Source organism: Tursiops truncatus, chromosome 5, assembly GCF_011762595.2.
Source record: "Tursiops truncatus isolate mTurTru1 chromosome 5, mTurTru1.mat.Y, whole genome shotgun sequence".
In the NCBI taxonomy this organism is placed as follows: domain Eukaryota; kingdom Metazoa; phylum Chordata; class Mammalia; order Artiodactyla; family Delphinidae; genus Tursiops; species Tursiops truncatus.
This window is the reverse complement of record NC_047038.1, coordinates 38,150,110-38,168,025: the sequence shown is the minus strand read 5'-3', so window position 1 is coordinate 38,168,025 and position 17,916 is coordinate 38,150,110. Positions and strand designations below refer to the sequence as shown.

At 40.9% G+C, this 17,916-nt stretch overlaps 1 protein-coding gene across 1 annotated transcript in view; it reads left to right on the top strand.

The window, feature by feature from the left end:
• The window catches only part of CLNK (cytokine dependent hematopoietic cell linker), a 182,749-nt gene that overhangs the window by 135,120 nt on the left and 29,713 nt on the right, over positions 1 to 17,916 (top strand). The window contains exons 9-13 of the mRNA XM_019928012.3: positions 2,319 to 2,344; positions 2,559 to 2,578; positions 3,665 to 3,775; positions 11,775 to 11,802; positions 16,620 to 16,638. Of these exons, the coding sequence (XP_019783571.2) occupies positions 2,319 to 2,344; positions 2,559 to 2,578; positions 3,665 to 3,775; positions 11,775 to 11,802; positions 16,620 to 16,638 (204 nt within the window). The remainder of the gene's footprint in view (positions 1 to 2,318; positions 2,345 to 2,558; positions 2,579 to 3,664; positions 3,776 to 11,774; positions 11,803 to 16,619; positions 16,639 to 17,916) is intronic.

The window sequence follows — 17,916 nt, the reverse complement described above, 5'->3', positions numbered from 1 at the left end:
ACCTCTGAGTCTTTGCACTTGCTGCTCCCCCTGTCAGTGATACTCTTGCCCAGGTGTTCATATGGTGTGTTCCCTCACTTTCTTCAAGCCTCTGTTCTCATCACCTATCCACAAAGGCCTCCTGGGGTCTGTCTGAAAAATAGTAGCCCCGTCCGCCATCTCTCACTCACCCTACTTCATTTTTCTTTGTAGCACCTGTCATCACCTGACATCATATACTTTTGTTTATTTCTTTTCTATCTCCTACCACTGGAATGTAAGTTTACATGGGAATAGCAACTTTTTTTGACATTATATTCCCCAAAACCTACATCAATAAATGTATTAAAAATGAATCCATGCCTGACATACACTACAGCCTCAATAATAAGTAAATGAATAAAAGCAAGATAGATGTCCTTTTCTAAACTCACAGTCACTGAAGCAAATGGGATACATATCTCTGAAGCAATAAATGGAATGTTCCTATTGAATTCCAGATGCTCAGTCTTTTTATTGAATTTTTTTTCCAGTGAATTGAATTGATCCCCAATAGTTATAGTGGTAGCTATGAAAAAAGATGTCTTAGACAGCCAACATCTAGCTTCACAGGGAAAGTCATCAGAATAAGCCATAAGGTAGTTCCACAGGGAGCTCTACTGCTGAAGCCAATGCACAATAAAATGAGGGCAAGTTAGTTTTGTTTTCTAATTTCATGCCTTAAAGAAGCATCCTGTGGCCTAAGTTTTTTAGTAATATCATTGAAATAACCAAAGATCTAACATTAACTAGGTGGCCACAGTTGTTGAAATACGTTCTGGGTCATATTTTGTGTTTTTACAATGCCTGGAACATCTACGATTCATGTCTTCCATCAGTGTTTGAATTCATGCAGAGAAGTCTATCCTATCTGTTTAAAAGTGTTTTCCAAGAACAAAATAGGGAGAATGGTAATTTTGTTCAATGAAGTAGTTATTTTTAGACCTGGAAGAACCCTTAAAATCATCCAGGACAGTATATGTTGTGTTGTGCTGTTTTTGGCCAGCTGGACCTTTCCCCAAAAGAAATCTTAAGAGGAGATCCAGTGGGAAGTGAGTGGAGGTAGAGTCCCGCCAGTGACATGGGGTGATGAACTAGAAACCAGCCGCCCCATCCTGCAGTCCTGCAGTTTCCTTGGGAGTCCTCAGGGGGACCACAATGGACTCTTCATAGCAAAGTTAAAAAACACAGATTTAATCCAACCTTGTTGTCTCACAAATAAGGAAAGGAGGCTCAGCCAGTGCTCAGTTGAGTTTTAAGTCTCCTACAATAAGATACAGACATTGTCTCACTGACTCCTCCCACCCCCTATAAAGCAGCATTTATTAGGTCACATCCATTTTTACAGATACGTGAGCATTGCTTCCTCAAAGAGCTTTTTCTGACACCCCAGACTAACTTAAGTCTCCTGTGTGTTCCTTCAATACCATGCCCTTCTCTTCTTGAAAATATCATCACGATTTTAATAGTGTTTTCAGTGCATGTCTACCCTCTTAGTTATAAGCCCTATGGCAGCAGAGACAGTGCCTCTCACCTTTCCAATTATGTCCCCAGAACCTGGAACTTGGCCTGTAAACAGAACAACTGTAAACACCTTGAGGAGAAGGATCGTGTTGTATTTGTCTTTTTTATCCCTAGTGCCTGGTCCTGTGCACAGTCCAGAGTAGCAGCTCAATAACTGTCTTTGAGTAGAATTGAATTGTGGAAATAAAACTACCTAGAAGTTGGCAAAATCCTTTCCGGGCCTCATTCAGGCTGTTCTAGGATTGGGTGGTCTTGGGCAATTGTCCTACCGAGTTTGTCCTTAACTTTATCATTCGTAAAATAAAACAGTTGTTTTCTGGCGTCTTAGAAAACCCTTCCAACTGGAAAATTTCGTGATGCTATTTTCCTCTGCTTGGAAATGTCCGATGAAGGTGTGAGGCAGGGACTTGAATTAATAAGATGACTGTATATATAAAAGAATGTTAATCAAGAGTTAATGGTTAAGAGAGGAACTTAGGGATCACACCACATGCCATGAAATCTTCATTCTACAATTTACTAACTGGGGGACTGGAGGTGAGGTACTTAACTTCCCCACACCCCAGTTTCTGCATCCAGAACAAAGGCAAGGATTGAATGAGGTCACATAACTAAAATATTTAGCATGGTGCTGGGTATCTAATAAGAGCTCAACAAATGTTCATTGGCATTATCACCAAAATTATTCAAAGAGGAATGATTTCCATTTAAACATATGTGAAAATAGCTTGTTGACATTTTCCATAAACTCACTGATGTTCCTTCTTATGTTTTAGGAGACAAACCCACAAAGGGAAACAAGGTAAGAAAAAGCATTGAAATGCATTTGTTACCCACCCTTTGTTTTAGAAGCATAGGAATATGGACAATGTGAAAGCTTAGGTGGCACTTGAAATATATATCCTAGAAGTTTGGTTGGGATTTGTCATGTCTACCTGTAAACCAAAAAATCACTAACCATTTAGCTCTGCTCAAAGAAGCAGGACTTTAATTTCTGATTCTCTTTCCTTTTGCAGACTCCTTTACCACCTCCTCGGTAAGACACTGAAAATAGAACTTTGTTTTGCTATATACTTAAATGATTAGTTCTATAATTTGAGAAAGAGAAACACAAACATCTGATACTGAAAGCTAATGAGTTGGTCAATGAACAAGATTAAATAAGCCTCATTCATCCATTTAATCATACATTCATTCACAGTCATCTATTCAATCTACCTCCACTTATCGATCTTTAATGAATGCCTTGCTTCCCTGCTTCCTGTTTCTTTCCCTTTGTTTAGTACAGAAATCTCTCCTTCCTTTTAGTACAGAAATCTGCCAGAGAGTCCTGGCACTGGGAAATGCCTTCAAGGGACCTAGAGTACATAAGTATATAATCATATAAGTATATATATATTTATATATATAATACATATACAAATGCAAATATTATTATACTTACATATATGGAGGCAAAAGCAACAGACTTGATTTCTTAGGCTCTGAGTTAGTCACTCTGTTGTTCTGCTTGGGCCCGTGAGGACCTCCATCACAGCACTTACTTCCCTGGCTGGTCATCTTCTCACCACTTCTCTCTCTGCCCTCCCAGAGGGAAGCATCTTGAGCCAAGGACTGTCTTTTTCCTTTCTGCATCTCCAGCATCTACCAACAGTGCCCGATACACTTTGTGAATGAGTGAGGGCATGGGTGAATAAATGGGTGAGTGAGGCACCCATTGACTTTGGAACATTTTCCTATTTCTTTGGGGAGATTCAAAAGCTCATGTCTTCTAGTCTGGAGCAAAGGAAAGGCTGTAATCATATTTTTACTCCAGGCCTCCTAAAACTTCAACAGATGGCAGATTGATAAAGCTATGACACCCTATAGAAAAGTACATAACACTCTAAAAAATTGAACCAGACCAAAGGGCAAGTTGCAAAGAGAGAGATTTAAGCTGATTAGAAGAATGAGTATTCTGACATTCGAAGCTCCCTATAGAGAGCTGCCACCCCCCGCCCCCAAAACTGATGTTTCCAGCCCAAAGCTGAGGGCACAGCGGGCAGGGCTGTGTGAATTCCAGGTCTGAGGAGCCATCTGTGCAGCAAACCTTCTCAGGTCCCCACTGTGACTCTTCACACAGGCCGCCCATCACTCTTCCAAAGAAGTACCAGCCCCTGCCTCCTGAGCCGGCGAGCAGCAAGCCACTCTTCCCTCAGAGGTGCACCTTTGCCGAAGTCCAGAGAGAGTCCAGGTGAGAGTCTTGCTGTTGCTGGTGGTGAGATGACCAGGGAACGGGTGGGCAGGGGGAAGAGAGCAACAATAACCAAACCAGTCGCCTCTCTAAATGGGCTGCCCAACGTGGTGGGGACAGCCGTCCCATACCTTGAGGGAAAGCACCTCAGAAACCTGTAGTTTGACTCCTTAATGGAAAATACACCTTCTTTGTAATAAAATCAGTTACTGGAAGAATGGCTCACTTACGATGTGAATTAGTTATTAAAGAAAATGTTATCATTGCCGGAACTGAAAGGGGTTCAGACTGTATGAGGACCAATATCGGCACGCAGCTTCCCATCTCCCAGGCCAGAGAAGTATAACCGCGCATGTGAAAACCCATTTGTCAAAAACATGATTGCCTTTTTGACAAAGAAATATAAAAAATCCAACCCTCTGGTATTAAGTGCTGATGCCAGAGCCCTGCTCCCAAATGTATGGGGCACCGGGCAGCCGAGCAGCCAGCTCTGATCAAAAAATGTCACAAACACGAAAGGACCTCTTTTTCTTTTCCCCGAGAGAGTTTACATTTCCAAAATTACCTTATTTTAGAAGTCAAAACAGAGACTGGTGTTTCCCTCGTGTTGCTGCCCAGAGTGAGTGATGCTTTCTGACTGCGAGCTTGGATCAGCCGGTGAGGTGCAGGGCACTATTTCGTCCGTGAGCATTTCTCGTGCATACAGAAATTCAAAATATCAGGCACATTTGGCACTTCTGTGGAAAACCCTTTCATCACTGGTTCTGATGGCGGAACGTAAAAGAGCCGAAAATGCCATTTCCCCCTTAGTTTTTTTGGCAAATGCCTCTTCCCTTTCTGTCCTTTAGAAGCCCACACAAACATACATCTTCCATGCAGAAACCTCTCCTGCTCTTCCTCGTGCAATTTCCTCTCTCCCCTGTCCCCATCTCGAAACGCAGGTTCTCCTTCTTATAAACTAGCAGAGGAAGGGCAGCGGGGGGGGGGGGGGGGGGGGGGGGGTGGCGGAAATGTCTTTGCTCCCAGGGGAGTTCATAGTGTCTGGAGACATTTTGTCGTGACAGCTTGAGTGCTGGGGATGTATCTAGTGGGTAGAGGCCAGGAATGCCGCCAAACACCCTGCAGTGTGCTGAACTCCCCCAGAACGAAGAGTAATGAGACCCAAAAGGTCAGTGGGCCAAAGACTGGGAAACTCTGCCCCAAGGCATATGACTTGCTTCTCTAAGCCCAGGGCTTTTCTCAGCAGTAAAGTGAGGTTAAGAATAATGCCTACTGCCTACCTCCTGGGCTAATGTGAGAATTAAATAAGATGCTTATCAGTACCTGCCTAGCACATATTTATTACCAACATGTGTTACAGTTACTACCTTGAGCCATTTTCTATTGGTGCCTTTGCCACCGCATATAATATATTTGGAAAGAAGTCTGTCCCTTTGACCTCAAAAGGAGGGGCTAACTCACTGCAGTATGCATATGTCCTAGAACCCCGCGAGGCAGTTTCCAGAGGGTCTGAGCCAGACCAAGAGTCACCAGATTTCCTCTCTTTTGATTTCTGTTTTCAAAGAATGAGTGTCTTGGAAACAACAACAGTAATAGAACATCATCTGAATTGGAAATGTGAAATGCATTGTCCCTAAAATTCCTGACCAAGTCGTCTAATATGACAAGAACTGGCCCAAACTCAGAGAAGGAGATAGAAAATAAGATGGGGCTTCCCTGGTGGCGCAGTGGTTGAGAGTCCGCCTGCCGATGCAGGGGACACGAGTTCGTGCCCCTGTCCAGGAAGATCCCACATGTCGCAGAGCGGCTGGGCCCGTAAGCCATGGCCACTGAGCCTGTGCGTCCGGAGCCTGTGCTCCACAACGGGAGAGGCCACAACAGTGAGAGACCCGCGTACTGCAAAAAAAAAAAAGAAAATAGGATGAATAAATATCAAAGATGATGAGGTTGTTCAGTGTGGAGAAGAGAGGATTTTTATTTTCTTTCTGTTTCTTTACATTGGAAAGAGTAGGATGTGGGAACCCAGCAGGACGGGGTTTGGATCCCTGCTGAGCCACTTCTGGCTGTAAAATTTCAGGAAGCTCTTAAACAGTTCTGAGTCCTGCTTTCCTTATTGGTAAAAAGAAAATAACCAGCCCCATGAGATAGAATTGTGGTAAGGAGGTATGTGATTTTTCTAAAGTACTAGGATAATATCTGTCACAGCATAGGAAAGAAGAAAGAAAAACACTTAAACAGCATCTCCCATCTGTACCCGACAGAATTAGGCACCCATAACCCTATTTTGTCTTGAAATAGAAGCTATAGATTCTAGGGCAATGTTTCTCATCCTGGCTTTACATTGAAATAATTAGGTAAACTTTTTAAAAATTACTGTTCTCCAGGATCTGTTTTAATTGAGGGCATTAGTATTTTTCAAAGCTCCCCAGATGAATCTGATGTACATCCAGGGCTAGGCGCCCAGAGGGACCCAGATTCTAGGGATATTTCTGCCACTCAAGCTTCGAAGGTGCTTAGGCCTTACCTGCCTGTGTCCAAGCTTCTAATGTCTAAAATAATACTCTCCAGATTTCCAGATGAGCCCCTCTGCTGTCTGGATCACACCAGCCTACTGTCAGCCATGTCAGTGGTGTTGGAATCTTTAGACTTTCGTGTTTTGTAACTTTGCAGTGTCTCTAGTTGTAGTTTACAGTGTTTAATCATTCTTAGATGTGATGAGAGCTGTGCTGGGTCTCTTCACCAGAGGATAGTTACATTTCATCTCATTGAATCCTTTCTGCAGCCCAATAAAGTATGATTTTCTAAGGCTTGGAAAGGCCAAAGTGCCCAGCCCAGTAGAGTCATATAATAAGAACCTGGTAAAAATCACTTCCCTACCCACTGGGCACAAAATGTCATTAAGATTCAGAGAAGTTAGGTGACTCGGTCAAAGTTATAGGGTTGGTATATGACTGTTGAGAGGGCAAAAACATGCAAAGCCCAGTGCAAGACACTGGGAATGCCACGAGGACTAAGAGAGCTTTGCTTTATTCTATTTTATTTTATTGTTTAATTTTTATTGGCATATAATTTATTTACAATGTTGTGTTGGTTTCTGCTGTACAGCAAAGTGAATCAGTTATACATATACCTATATCAACTCTTTTTTTAGATTATTTTCCCATATAGATCATTACAGAGTATTGAGTAGAGTTCCCTATGCTATACAATAGGTCCTTATTAGTTATATGTTTTATATACAGTAGTGTATATATGTCAATCCCAAGCTCCTAATTTATCTCTCTTCCCCCTTTCCCCCCTGTTAACCATAAGATTGTTTTCTACATCTGTGACTCTATTTTTGTTTTGTAAATAAGTTCATTTGCACCATGTTTTTTAGATTCCACATATAAGCAATATCATATGATATTTGTCTTTCTCTGTCTGACTTACTTCACTCAGTAGGACCATCTCTAGACCCATCCGCATTGCTTCCAATGGCATTAATTCGTTGTTTTTAATGGCTGAGTGATATTCCATTGTATATATGTACCACATCGTCTCTATCCATTCCTCTGTCAATCAACATTTAGGTTGCTTCCATGTCCTGGCTATTGTAAATAGTGCTGCAATGAACATTGGGGTGCATGTATCTTTTCGAATTATGATTTTCTCTGGGAATATGCCCAGGAGTGGGATTGCTGGGTCATATGGTAGCTCTATTTTTAGTGTTTATAAGGAACCTCCTTACTGTTCTACATAGTAGCTGTACCAATTTACATTCTTACCAACAGTGTAGAAGGGTTCCCTTTTCTCCACACCCTTTACAGCATTTATTGTTTGTACATATTTTCATGATGCCATTCTGACTGGTGTGAGGTGATACCTCATTGTAGTTTTGATTTGCATTTCTCTACTAATTAGAGATACTGAGCATCTTTTCATGTGCCCTTTGGCCATGTGTATGTCTTCTTTGGAGAAATGTCTGTTTAGATCTTCCACCCATTTTTTTGATTGGGTTGTTTGTTTTTTTTGTTACTGAACTGCATGAGTTGTTTGTATATGTTGGAGATTAATCCACCTGCTAAAGAAATGAAAATAGAAACAAAAATTTTAAAAATGCAATCTAATTAAACTTAAAAACTTCTGCACAACAAAGGAAACCATAAACGAAACAAAAAGACAACCCACAGAATGGGAGAAAATATTTGCCAACAAAGAAACTGAGAGCTTTGCTTTAAGAGAGATTTCAATTCATTTTTAGTTGGGCCCATCTAGGTAGTCAGATGGCTGTTACTAATGACCACATGTGAATGACCACGTGAGGCTGCTGTAAGGTTCACTTTCCATGAAAACAGAAAGAAGATTGGAGATCTGAGCTTCTTTGGCCAACGCAGGAAGAATAGTGCCCACTGCCTTCCTAACAGCTGCTCCCTAGGCCCCTGCGATGAATCGCCCTCCCTGGGAGGCTGTGATTTACGTCCAGGGATCAACTGCATCAGTGAAGACAGCTGCAGCCTTACAATTGGCCGTGCTCACTGTGGATGACAGCGGTGGTCCCCGCTATTGTGTTTCAGCCCCCATTGGTCTCTGCCAGCTCTGCCCTTCTCTATTTTATAGCTAAGTCTTGACTTCACAAAACAATTGCTGAATTGAAGCACCTCAGTTAAGGAAAACGCCATTTAGAACATTCATTCACAATTTGAAACTAGGAGAGAACGTTGACGTTTGGGGAATGTTGGTTAGACATTCTCAACCACTTATGGGTCATTATTATGATGTACTTTATATATTTTGTCAGCTTTTTTTTTTTTTTTACTTAAATAGATGTATTTAAGAGGGAAACATATCATCACCATAAACAACCACAACATAATTTCAGAGCAAAACTTTCAGCCTGGGGGAGGTTTTCTCTGTTAAAAGGGAAGAAAAGTAAAGTTAGAGTGATGTTTAGGATATACTAACCGCCACATGGAAACTGTCTCCTTGACATAATTAGAAAGAAGAAAAAAAAAGTTTCCAACTATGTATCCATTGTAATTTGAATACCATGGTCCATGCACCAAATAAAACTCACCCTGAGAAATCATGAGAGCAATCATCATTTGCTGTAGGTCTAGCTACACATGGCCCACTTTAGAGTCCTCAGCGCTGTGCAAAAAGCAATGCTACAAACCTTAATTTTCTGATGAGGACATAGAACTGCAGACTGGTCATCGAGCCATGAAATTTCCTTTAAACTTCAGCAAATTCAGTGGCCCAAGGTGGGGGATTCAGCCAAAATTTAAATAAAGTGTGTGATATTTTACCAACAAAACACTCACTTGCCTAACTATGGTTTTACCTTTTCAACTAGTAATGCTGACACTGCATCAGTTCAAGCAACCTTAGTGACAAAAATGCATATTCTGATGATTTGGGTGGTGGAAAAAATCATTATACATATCAAGAAACCATAAAAAGAGAGAAAGTATGGATTACAAAGAAGGTAGACAAATTCACACTCATGAATGGAAACTATTGATTTTAAAGTGTAAACTTTATTATCATCATAGTTTTGCAAGATGTTGCCTTTGTGGGAAACTGGGTTAAGGGCACATGGGATGTCTCTGTATTATTTCCTACCACTGCATGAGACCTACAATTAGGTCAGAACAAAAAGTTTAAGTTAAAAGAGGGTGTGACTGTTAAAAGTGTTCTGCAGATGTAAGGTGCTATTTTTTCCAAATAGCTTTCACATATATTATTTCATGAGAACCTTAATCAATCCTCTTTATTTCTGTTTGCATTTACCCATTTTACAGGTGGTAAAATGAAGCTTCAGAGAGGAAATTTCACTTATTGAGTGAGATGGCGCTCAGAGATGACAGAGCAAGGACTCAAATCCAATTCATTTGAAACTAAGCCAAAAACTAAGAGAGGCTCAGGAAGGGCTATATTTAGAGTGAAAGGCATTATCCTCAAATGCACACTGAGCACCTACTTTGCACAGGAAAGGATGTGGAAAACTTCTTCTATGTAATCAATGACCATGTTTTATTTACTGGCCATCTCCAGCAGCCGATCATGGGGAGACTTATGAGTGGGAAGGTGCTCTCATAGAGGAAGGGTGGTGATGGGGAAGGAGGCCAGAGTCCACCCTGCTCCGCCATTCCGTCACTTTGTGCAGGTCTCCCTGTCTTCATAAATTTCATTGAAGAGACCCCCTAAAGCCCAAGGCCTCCGTTTTACATGTGAGGGGAGCAACCAGCTCGTGGGGGTCTTGTCACCACAGGCATTTCAAGGCCCAAGGACGGTTGTTGTGCACAGAATGGACTTCTTAAAATTACTTGGGTTCTCACTTAATAATCCAACCCTTTTTTAAAGTTACGAATTCCAAAGGCTAACTTTCCTGAAGCCTCAAATTTCCATCTATAAAGTCTATTGCTTGGTTCACAAGTGGAGTGCTTTTACCTAAACAGAGAGACAGTCACTCTGCTTGTTACATTACATAGGTTAAGACATAAGACATTTAGGAACTCAGTTAAATCTCCTTAAACATTTGAAATACCTTTATTCACTAAACGTAATTGATTTTTTAAGTACTCTAATGCTGACAGGGCAGGTTTAAACCCTAACAAGCAAAACTTTAACATTTCATTTTTATAAATCTAATAAAGTTAATATATAAATATAGCAAAATTCAAGTTCTCTTAAACAGTTTGAATGGTTTGCAAATAGAGTTGAACATAGCTTGACTCTTATTAGCTTAAAATCACAAGTCTAAAATCAATCACCCCTTTTAAATTGAAGCCACATGGCCAATCTATCAGTATTCCTAAGATGCCAGAGTTTCTTAAACATTAAAAACACTGAGATTAGCCTCAATTTAACCCCAAAAGAATTAATATTATGAGTGTCTGTTCTACTTTATTACTTCTAATTGTTCCTCTTTATCTTCCACTTGCCCCGTTAAAAGGAGGAGGCAGGGTGAAGATGTGTTATCTCAGATGGACTGATGAAACAGGTTAAAGAATGTGGGACCTCAGTACACTTGCTTCTGGCTTGGAGATCTGAGACCAGGGTATAGCATCTGAGTGCTGTGTGCTGCTGGGATCATCTTACCTGTTACAGACAGACCTTTATAACTCTAGATCAACAGCCTTCAGCTAGGATTGTTGTTGCAGCCTTAATCTCCTGGCATCTCTTCAGTTCCAGTCTTTTCACAGACAGACCTAGGTGGACAGATGTGCACGTCACCCACCCAACTCCCTTCATAACCTCGTCATCTGGCTTTGCCCACATTCTGACAATAGTGCCCACTAGATGCCCAACATTTTCCTTTCTATCTCTAGCAATCGTCACAATAACCCTCTAAGATGAATATCCCTGTGCCACTTTGTAGATGAGAAAAATGAGGTTTAGTGAGGCTAATTGACTCAATTGTCAATATAAATGAAGGGCTTGGAGTTTCTTCTGAGACCCCTCCAATGGTCTGATGTCCACTTTATCAAATGCCATGTTGAATTCTTTCCCTATCATGCAGTTTCGTGTTTTTCCTGTCTCAGATCTCCTCTAATTATCAGCATCCTTTCTCTCATGCATGCCTTCCTGGGGTCCAGCTGTACCACAACTTCACATTTAAAACCTTTTATACTCCCTCAAAGCAAAAAATGAAGAGCTTTAAAATGAAGGTAATAATAGCAGGTCCTTCTGTGCTAATGAAACTTGACATGGAAAACCAAATGTCAGGAGAAATGATGATGTTATTTAAATTCTCTTAAAGTGAGAAGCAAGTTTATTCATGTCCTTTCTGTCACCACCTTTTATATTGGCTCATAACTTCTTCTTCTGCTTAGAAAATTATGAGAAAAATAAACAGGCTTTAATTTTATAGAACAGTGATAAATATCACACTGGACTATGGGCTATTAATTTGGCAATGAAAATGTAATCAAAGAGTTTTTAAAGACTCAGAATGATTTTATCTTGATCATTATGAACTATATTTTATGTAACACCATACTTCTTTTCCTTGCAGACAGATAAGCTTAAAGAACTTAAGTGAGGTAAGTAGCAATTGTGTCCTAAGAAACAAAGAAGGGAATTTTTGTGCAAAGTGTCTGTGATTGGCAAGATACTTAATTATCATAATAGAAATGCTCAATATGTATTAATATCCCTATTTTAAAGGTGATAAAACTAAAGCAAAACAAAGTAAACTCAAGATTTTAAATCAAATTCCATTTTGCCACCATATTCTGTGTTTATTGGTACAGTGATGAGAAGACCATGTCCACGATCCATGGAGGACAGCAGGTTTCTACCAAGGGCTTCCAGCCTCTAGCATTTCAGAAATAAATGTTGGAAATTGTGTAATACTTTGCTATTTGTTCTTCACAAGAGAGACAGGACTGCAGAGTAGAAGGAATATGAGATACAGAGTTGCACAGACCTGAGTTAGATTCCCGCTCTGCCACCAACTACTTTGTGAACTTGGGCAAATCCTCCTGCCCCCACCCAACCACCCCGTTCTGTTCTGTTTTCCCAATAAAAAAATAGAGGTGGGTATCCTCAACTTGGCAAAGCTGTTGTGACAAAGTCAGTCAGTCGGAGTCAGCATGTAAATGACCAGGTGAGCAGTAGAGGCCCAGTAAATGGCATGAAGATCAGGTAAGATGGAACTATCTTAGAGCCCTCTTAGATGTTTACTCTCTTAAGCCCCCAGAGAAGTTCCTTAAGCAGATGGTAGGTCCTCACTTCACTCCCACTGGCCTCCTAAGGGATTTGGTTCTTATCTTAGTATTTGACCTTTGCTCTTACATCATCTAGAACGTAAAGGTTGATCTCTTTCTTTCTCTCCTTCTTTCTTTTGATGTTGAAAACTCAGACTCTGTGTACCAGTGCCAAATTGAATCTCGGAGACAGTGTTTTGGGTAAAGTAGAAAAGAATAGCTTTATTGCTTTGCCAGGCAAAGGGGGACACAGTGGGCTCCTGCCCTTGAAAACTGTGTGTCCCAACGCCGGAGGATTTGGTGAGGAGTTTTTATAGCAATAGTTCAAGGGCAGGGTTGCTGATAAGGATCAGGGTGTGGGCAGGCCCTGCATTCCTTTAACCCGGCCTCAGGTGGTCTCCTGATATGTTTCTGTGGTTTTCGAGGTTATCAAATTGTGACCTTCTCTCTGGAATGAAGAATGCTCCTTCAAGTAGTTAACATCTTCCGTTTGTTGGCGATTTTAGCTCTGCAGAAGAGGTCAAAGATAGTGTTATGTGTATCCCTTGAGGGGAACCAGGACCCTGCCCCAAGGCTGCACTATTGTTTCTGGACTGCTCCTCCTTTGTCTCGGTATCCCCTCCCTTCCCTGATTAGCAATTGTTTGAATCTGCCCTTTGGGACTCAGAGAAGGTCATGGAGTCTGGAGTCTGTTCCCTATGAACAAGGAACAGGGGACACAGAAAGGCTTCTGTGCCCAGGAGCCCCACAGGCTCCTGCTCGGTTTTACTTTCTCCCTTTTTTCTTCCTTCCTTTCTTCCTCTCTTTCTTTCTTTCTTTCTTTCTCTCTCTCTTCCTTCCTTTCTCCCTTCCTCTCTCTCTCCCTCTTTTTTCTCTTTCTTTCTCTCTTCCTTCCATCCTTTCTTCTTTCCTTCCTTCCTCCCTTCCTCCCTCCCTCCCTCTTTCTTTTTCTTTCTTTCCTTCTTTCTTTCTTTCTTTCTTTCTCTCTTCCTTCCTTCCTTTCTTCCTTCCTTCTTTCTTTCTTTCTTTCTTTCTTTCTTTCTTTCTTTCTTTCTTTCTTTCTCTCTCTCTCTCTCTCTCTGTCTCTCTCTCTCTCTTTCTGGTGTTATGACAATGTTAAAATTAAGAGTCACATTTCTAGCTTGTCTGTCAAACAAGATATTTATGACCTCTAATCCACAAGACAATCATGTCAAGGAGAAAAACACGTGACTGCTAAATGAGAGGCGCTGTTCAAGACTTCACTCAGCTTACCCTTTTCTGGGAGTTGCTGGACTTCCCAAGTGCCACCAGGAAGGAGAAAGTTGGGGTGGTTCTCTGCTGCTGGGGAACCCACACATCTAGAAGAACTCCACCTCTTTCTTCCTATGGGTTGGTTTATGTGTCCCGAGTAGGCAGCTACTCAAGATGACCTATATCCATAACTCACCAGTCAGTCTAAAAGGACAATAGCCCCACCAATCACAAACAAGCAAGAAGGAAATGGAGAGGTCAGTCTTAAACAGCAGGGACCATGCAGGACTCTTTGTTTTTCTTGCAACTTTGGTTGGCCTTCTGCTAGAAGTTGATATTATCTAAAGAACAACAAGGCCTAGTGGAAAAACACGTTCTTCCTCCTCATCTTTTGCCAAGACACTTCCTCTTTGTTTGTTTGTGCTGAGAGTCAAGGCCATTTCTCTATTCCAAAAGCCCATCTCATAGGGCACATGCCATGCTTGTGTGAGTGTTAAGTGCTTGCTCAAATTATATCTTGGGGACCAGAATTCATTCCAGCAGAAATGATGTGCCACCTGCCCCAATTCAAATTCACATAGCACTTTATAGTTCTCAAAAAGTAGAAATTTATTGTCTCCTTTAATTCTTAAAAAAAAAAAAAGAAAGAAAGAAAACAAACCCTAAGAGAAAAAGAAGCTTCAGAGAGGTGACAAGAATTGCCAGGGTTCCCACAGCTGGCAGATGGAGCCACCCTAGAAAGCCCAGAGTCTGGATCTAAGCCCCATGCCCATGACTTTGCCCTAGAGAATACAGAGGCACCCCTGAGGTGAAATAGTGGGGAAAAAAAGGAAGGGAGGAAAGGATGAGAGGGAGGGAAGGTGAGAAATAATAAAGAAGGCATTACTATTTAACTTGAATATGCTAATTTTCTAACCAAAAAAAAGTTAAAGTAGGGAAACTAGAGAGATTTCACTCCATTTTTCTAATTGCATTTGATTTTAAATTCAGAGTCCTCAAGCAAAATATTGGCTGGGTCTCAATTCAATAAAAAAAAATTGCTCCCCCAGACAGATGGCTTCCAGGCTATTTTTACAGCAAGGCTTTCTCCTTTGACAAGCCTGAGAACCACAGCCGCAAATGATTGAGCACTTTGAACTGCCAGGTTCAAAGTCCTGAGGAAGACTCAGTGGGGAAGCTTTCAAACCACCCATAAAAATGGATTCATTCATTACCCTTTTTACATAGCCTATAGTTTTGCCTTTATTTGCTGTCCATGATGAAATGTATGTCCTCTTTCCAGAAAACTAGGGGATGCCAAGCTCTTTGAAACAAAAGGGCTTGTCTGGGCTTCCTTGGTGGCGCAGTGGTTGAGAACCCACCTGCCAATGCAGGGGACGCGGGTTCGTGCCCCGGTCCGGGAAGATCCCACATGCCGCGGAGCGGCTGGGCCCGTAAGCCATGGCCATTGAGCCTGTGCGTCCAGAGCCTGTGCTCTGCAACGGGAGAGGCCACAGCAGTGAGAGGCCCGCGTACCACAAAAAAAAAAAAAAAAAAAAAAAAAAAAGGGCTTGTCTGTTGGTTAGCCTTAGAAAAGATGTACAATGTCTCTCTAAGCTATTTATGGATAAGTGATTCTTGTCTATGAAGCCAATGTGAGTCAGGAGATCTGGGCTCCAGGGTCAGCTCAGCCACAAGATAACTCTGAGAATCTGAGCAAATGGCACCACCTCTTCGGACCTCATCTGCAAACCACTGGCTTTAACTTTTCATGGACCTCAGACCTCTTTGAAAATTTGATGAAAGGTATAATAAAACTTCCTCACCCCAGGAAACAAAATGCACATATTTATAGAGGAAAAAAATTTAGCTTTTCATGTCAGAAGGTTCATGGACCCCTCGAGGCCATCCAAGGACCTCTTGCATCCCCCAAGTTAAGAAGCTATAGTCCAAATGATACCTGTGGACTTTCTCAGCTGATGCAATGCATGAAATGGACTTTAGAAAATTATTTGCAGTTAAGTAAATACTTCAGCAAATACTATACTTCTTGCAAGGCATTTTGATTCTTCAAGAATATAATAGGACTCAAGAATACAAGTCCCATAAGCACATAGACTTTCATAATGAAGAATGATCAAGAATTCTACTACTATTAAGGAAAAAAAGAGAATGAAAATGTTTGAGAAGAGAAATGGCTACATTTAACAAGAATACTGTGAATATTTTCATGCTAATTTTTAAAAATAAAAATTCCAAAACAGGTATAAAGAAAATTAACTATGGCTTTCATCACTTAAACACAACCTCTATTAATATAATATTTTATCATATCTCTTCAAATCCTTTTTTCTACAAAATATGTCATAAGCCCAGTTTTTAATCCTGAACAATTTTATGTAACTTTGAGATATACTTACAGAGTAATCTTATTCCATACTCTACGTAAATACTTGCAATGCATTTCTAACATTCCAATAGTGAGTATAGCACCAAAAATTACTTAATAGTTCTCACTTAGAGGCTTATGTAGATTGTTTCCAGTGTTTCAATATTATAAGTAATGATGTACTGCACATCTTTGTACATGGAACTTGATCCAGATTTCAGGTTGTTGTCTAAGAAAAAGAAACTCATCAATGGAATTTGGGGGATAAGAATAAGAGTATTTCTAAGGCTCTTAATAGCTATGGTTAAATTGGTTTCCAAGAGTCAAAGCAATTTATAGTCCCATCAGCAGATTGTATATTTGCCTGTTACATCACACAAAGAGTATAAAATTTTTATTTTTGCTTAGTCTTTTGGAGGATTATTCGTAGATTTTTAAAAATCTATCCTAAAAAAACTAACCAACTGCTCTAAAAACATACATAGTATAATGTAAAATTCTCTGTCACTAAGAGTAACTCAATGTTTTGTTTTTTTTTAATTCAATACAGGTTCTTGGAACAGAGAAAGGTGAACTATTTATATTTGTTTTCTTATCCTAATATCATTAGGTTAAGTCCTATTTCCAGGTTAATAGCATAAGTCATTTTTTTAAACGATTACTTGTTTCAGGGCCTGGGCTATATGGACACATACGTGGGTGCATGATGACGTGATCCAGATGGATCCAGGACCTCAGAGTCTATTCAGGAGTCCTGTGGTCTGAACAGGGTGATTTAAATTGGGGGTGAGGTAGAGGTCTTTCTTCAGCTACAGGCTACTGACAAGGAGGCACACTGTCACCCCCTGCCACTTGGGAAGGACATTGCTGGCCTGCTGCTCCAGAGAAGCTCTTGGTCTCTCCATCTTTGATGTCACCCGTGCATACACACATAAGCCCTCATGCGTGCACGCATACACACTGAGGATGTCACTGTTGTGGAAGCATGCAATCCAACACTTGCTAGATGGCAGGATGCTAATCTGGTGATGCCTTCATGCCCACCTTTGGGATACTGTTCACAATTCACTTAGAATGATGAGTTATGTCCAGAGCCAAAGGACCTGAGCTATGGCCCAAAGAGTTAACACAGGCAGCCTAGTTTGACAAAGCAACATTGGGCTAAGATTTCAGAGGCTCACCACCAGCTCACTGCGCGTATTGAACAAGTTGCACTGACTCTGTGAGTCTCAAGTCTGCTCTTTTTACATTGAGAAAGTTAGACTGGAGTGGGACCTAACCTGGGTTTGTGGATTCCCAAGGGTTTCTGATGGAGGAGTGAGGGTCTGTTGGCAATTCTAAATAATTTTAAAATCTAAAGGAAACTGTACCCTTTTCCACAATAAAGCTCAGCATCCTACTGAAATGTTGAGGAGGTGTTGCCTCAGGCTTCAGTGATTATAAACCCAGCAACGTGACATTGATCAGCTCACAGAGGTGGCTGTTGACGACCTGAAATGATTTTATGGGATGTATGACTAGTGGACCAGTCACTGACTCCAATCACTTTTCAAGTAATGACAGCCCTTCTGTCAAAGGTGTTGAGTTTGTGATCAACCTTGGACACAGCACAGAGTAACAGCCAAAATTAAGACATGTCAGTGTTTATGCTTCCTTAACTTTACTACTTACCACTGCAACTGGAAGAGTGTTTTATGGGATTCCCTATCATAGTATTATTATGTGCCCTTGGTAATTCTGGATGGCTAGTTAAAATCTATCCAGGATGAAAAGGAAATAAAAAGTGGTAACACCAATGACATATGTAATTACTGAATAAGTCCAGTTCCTGTGGTTGTCAAAACTTT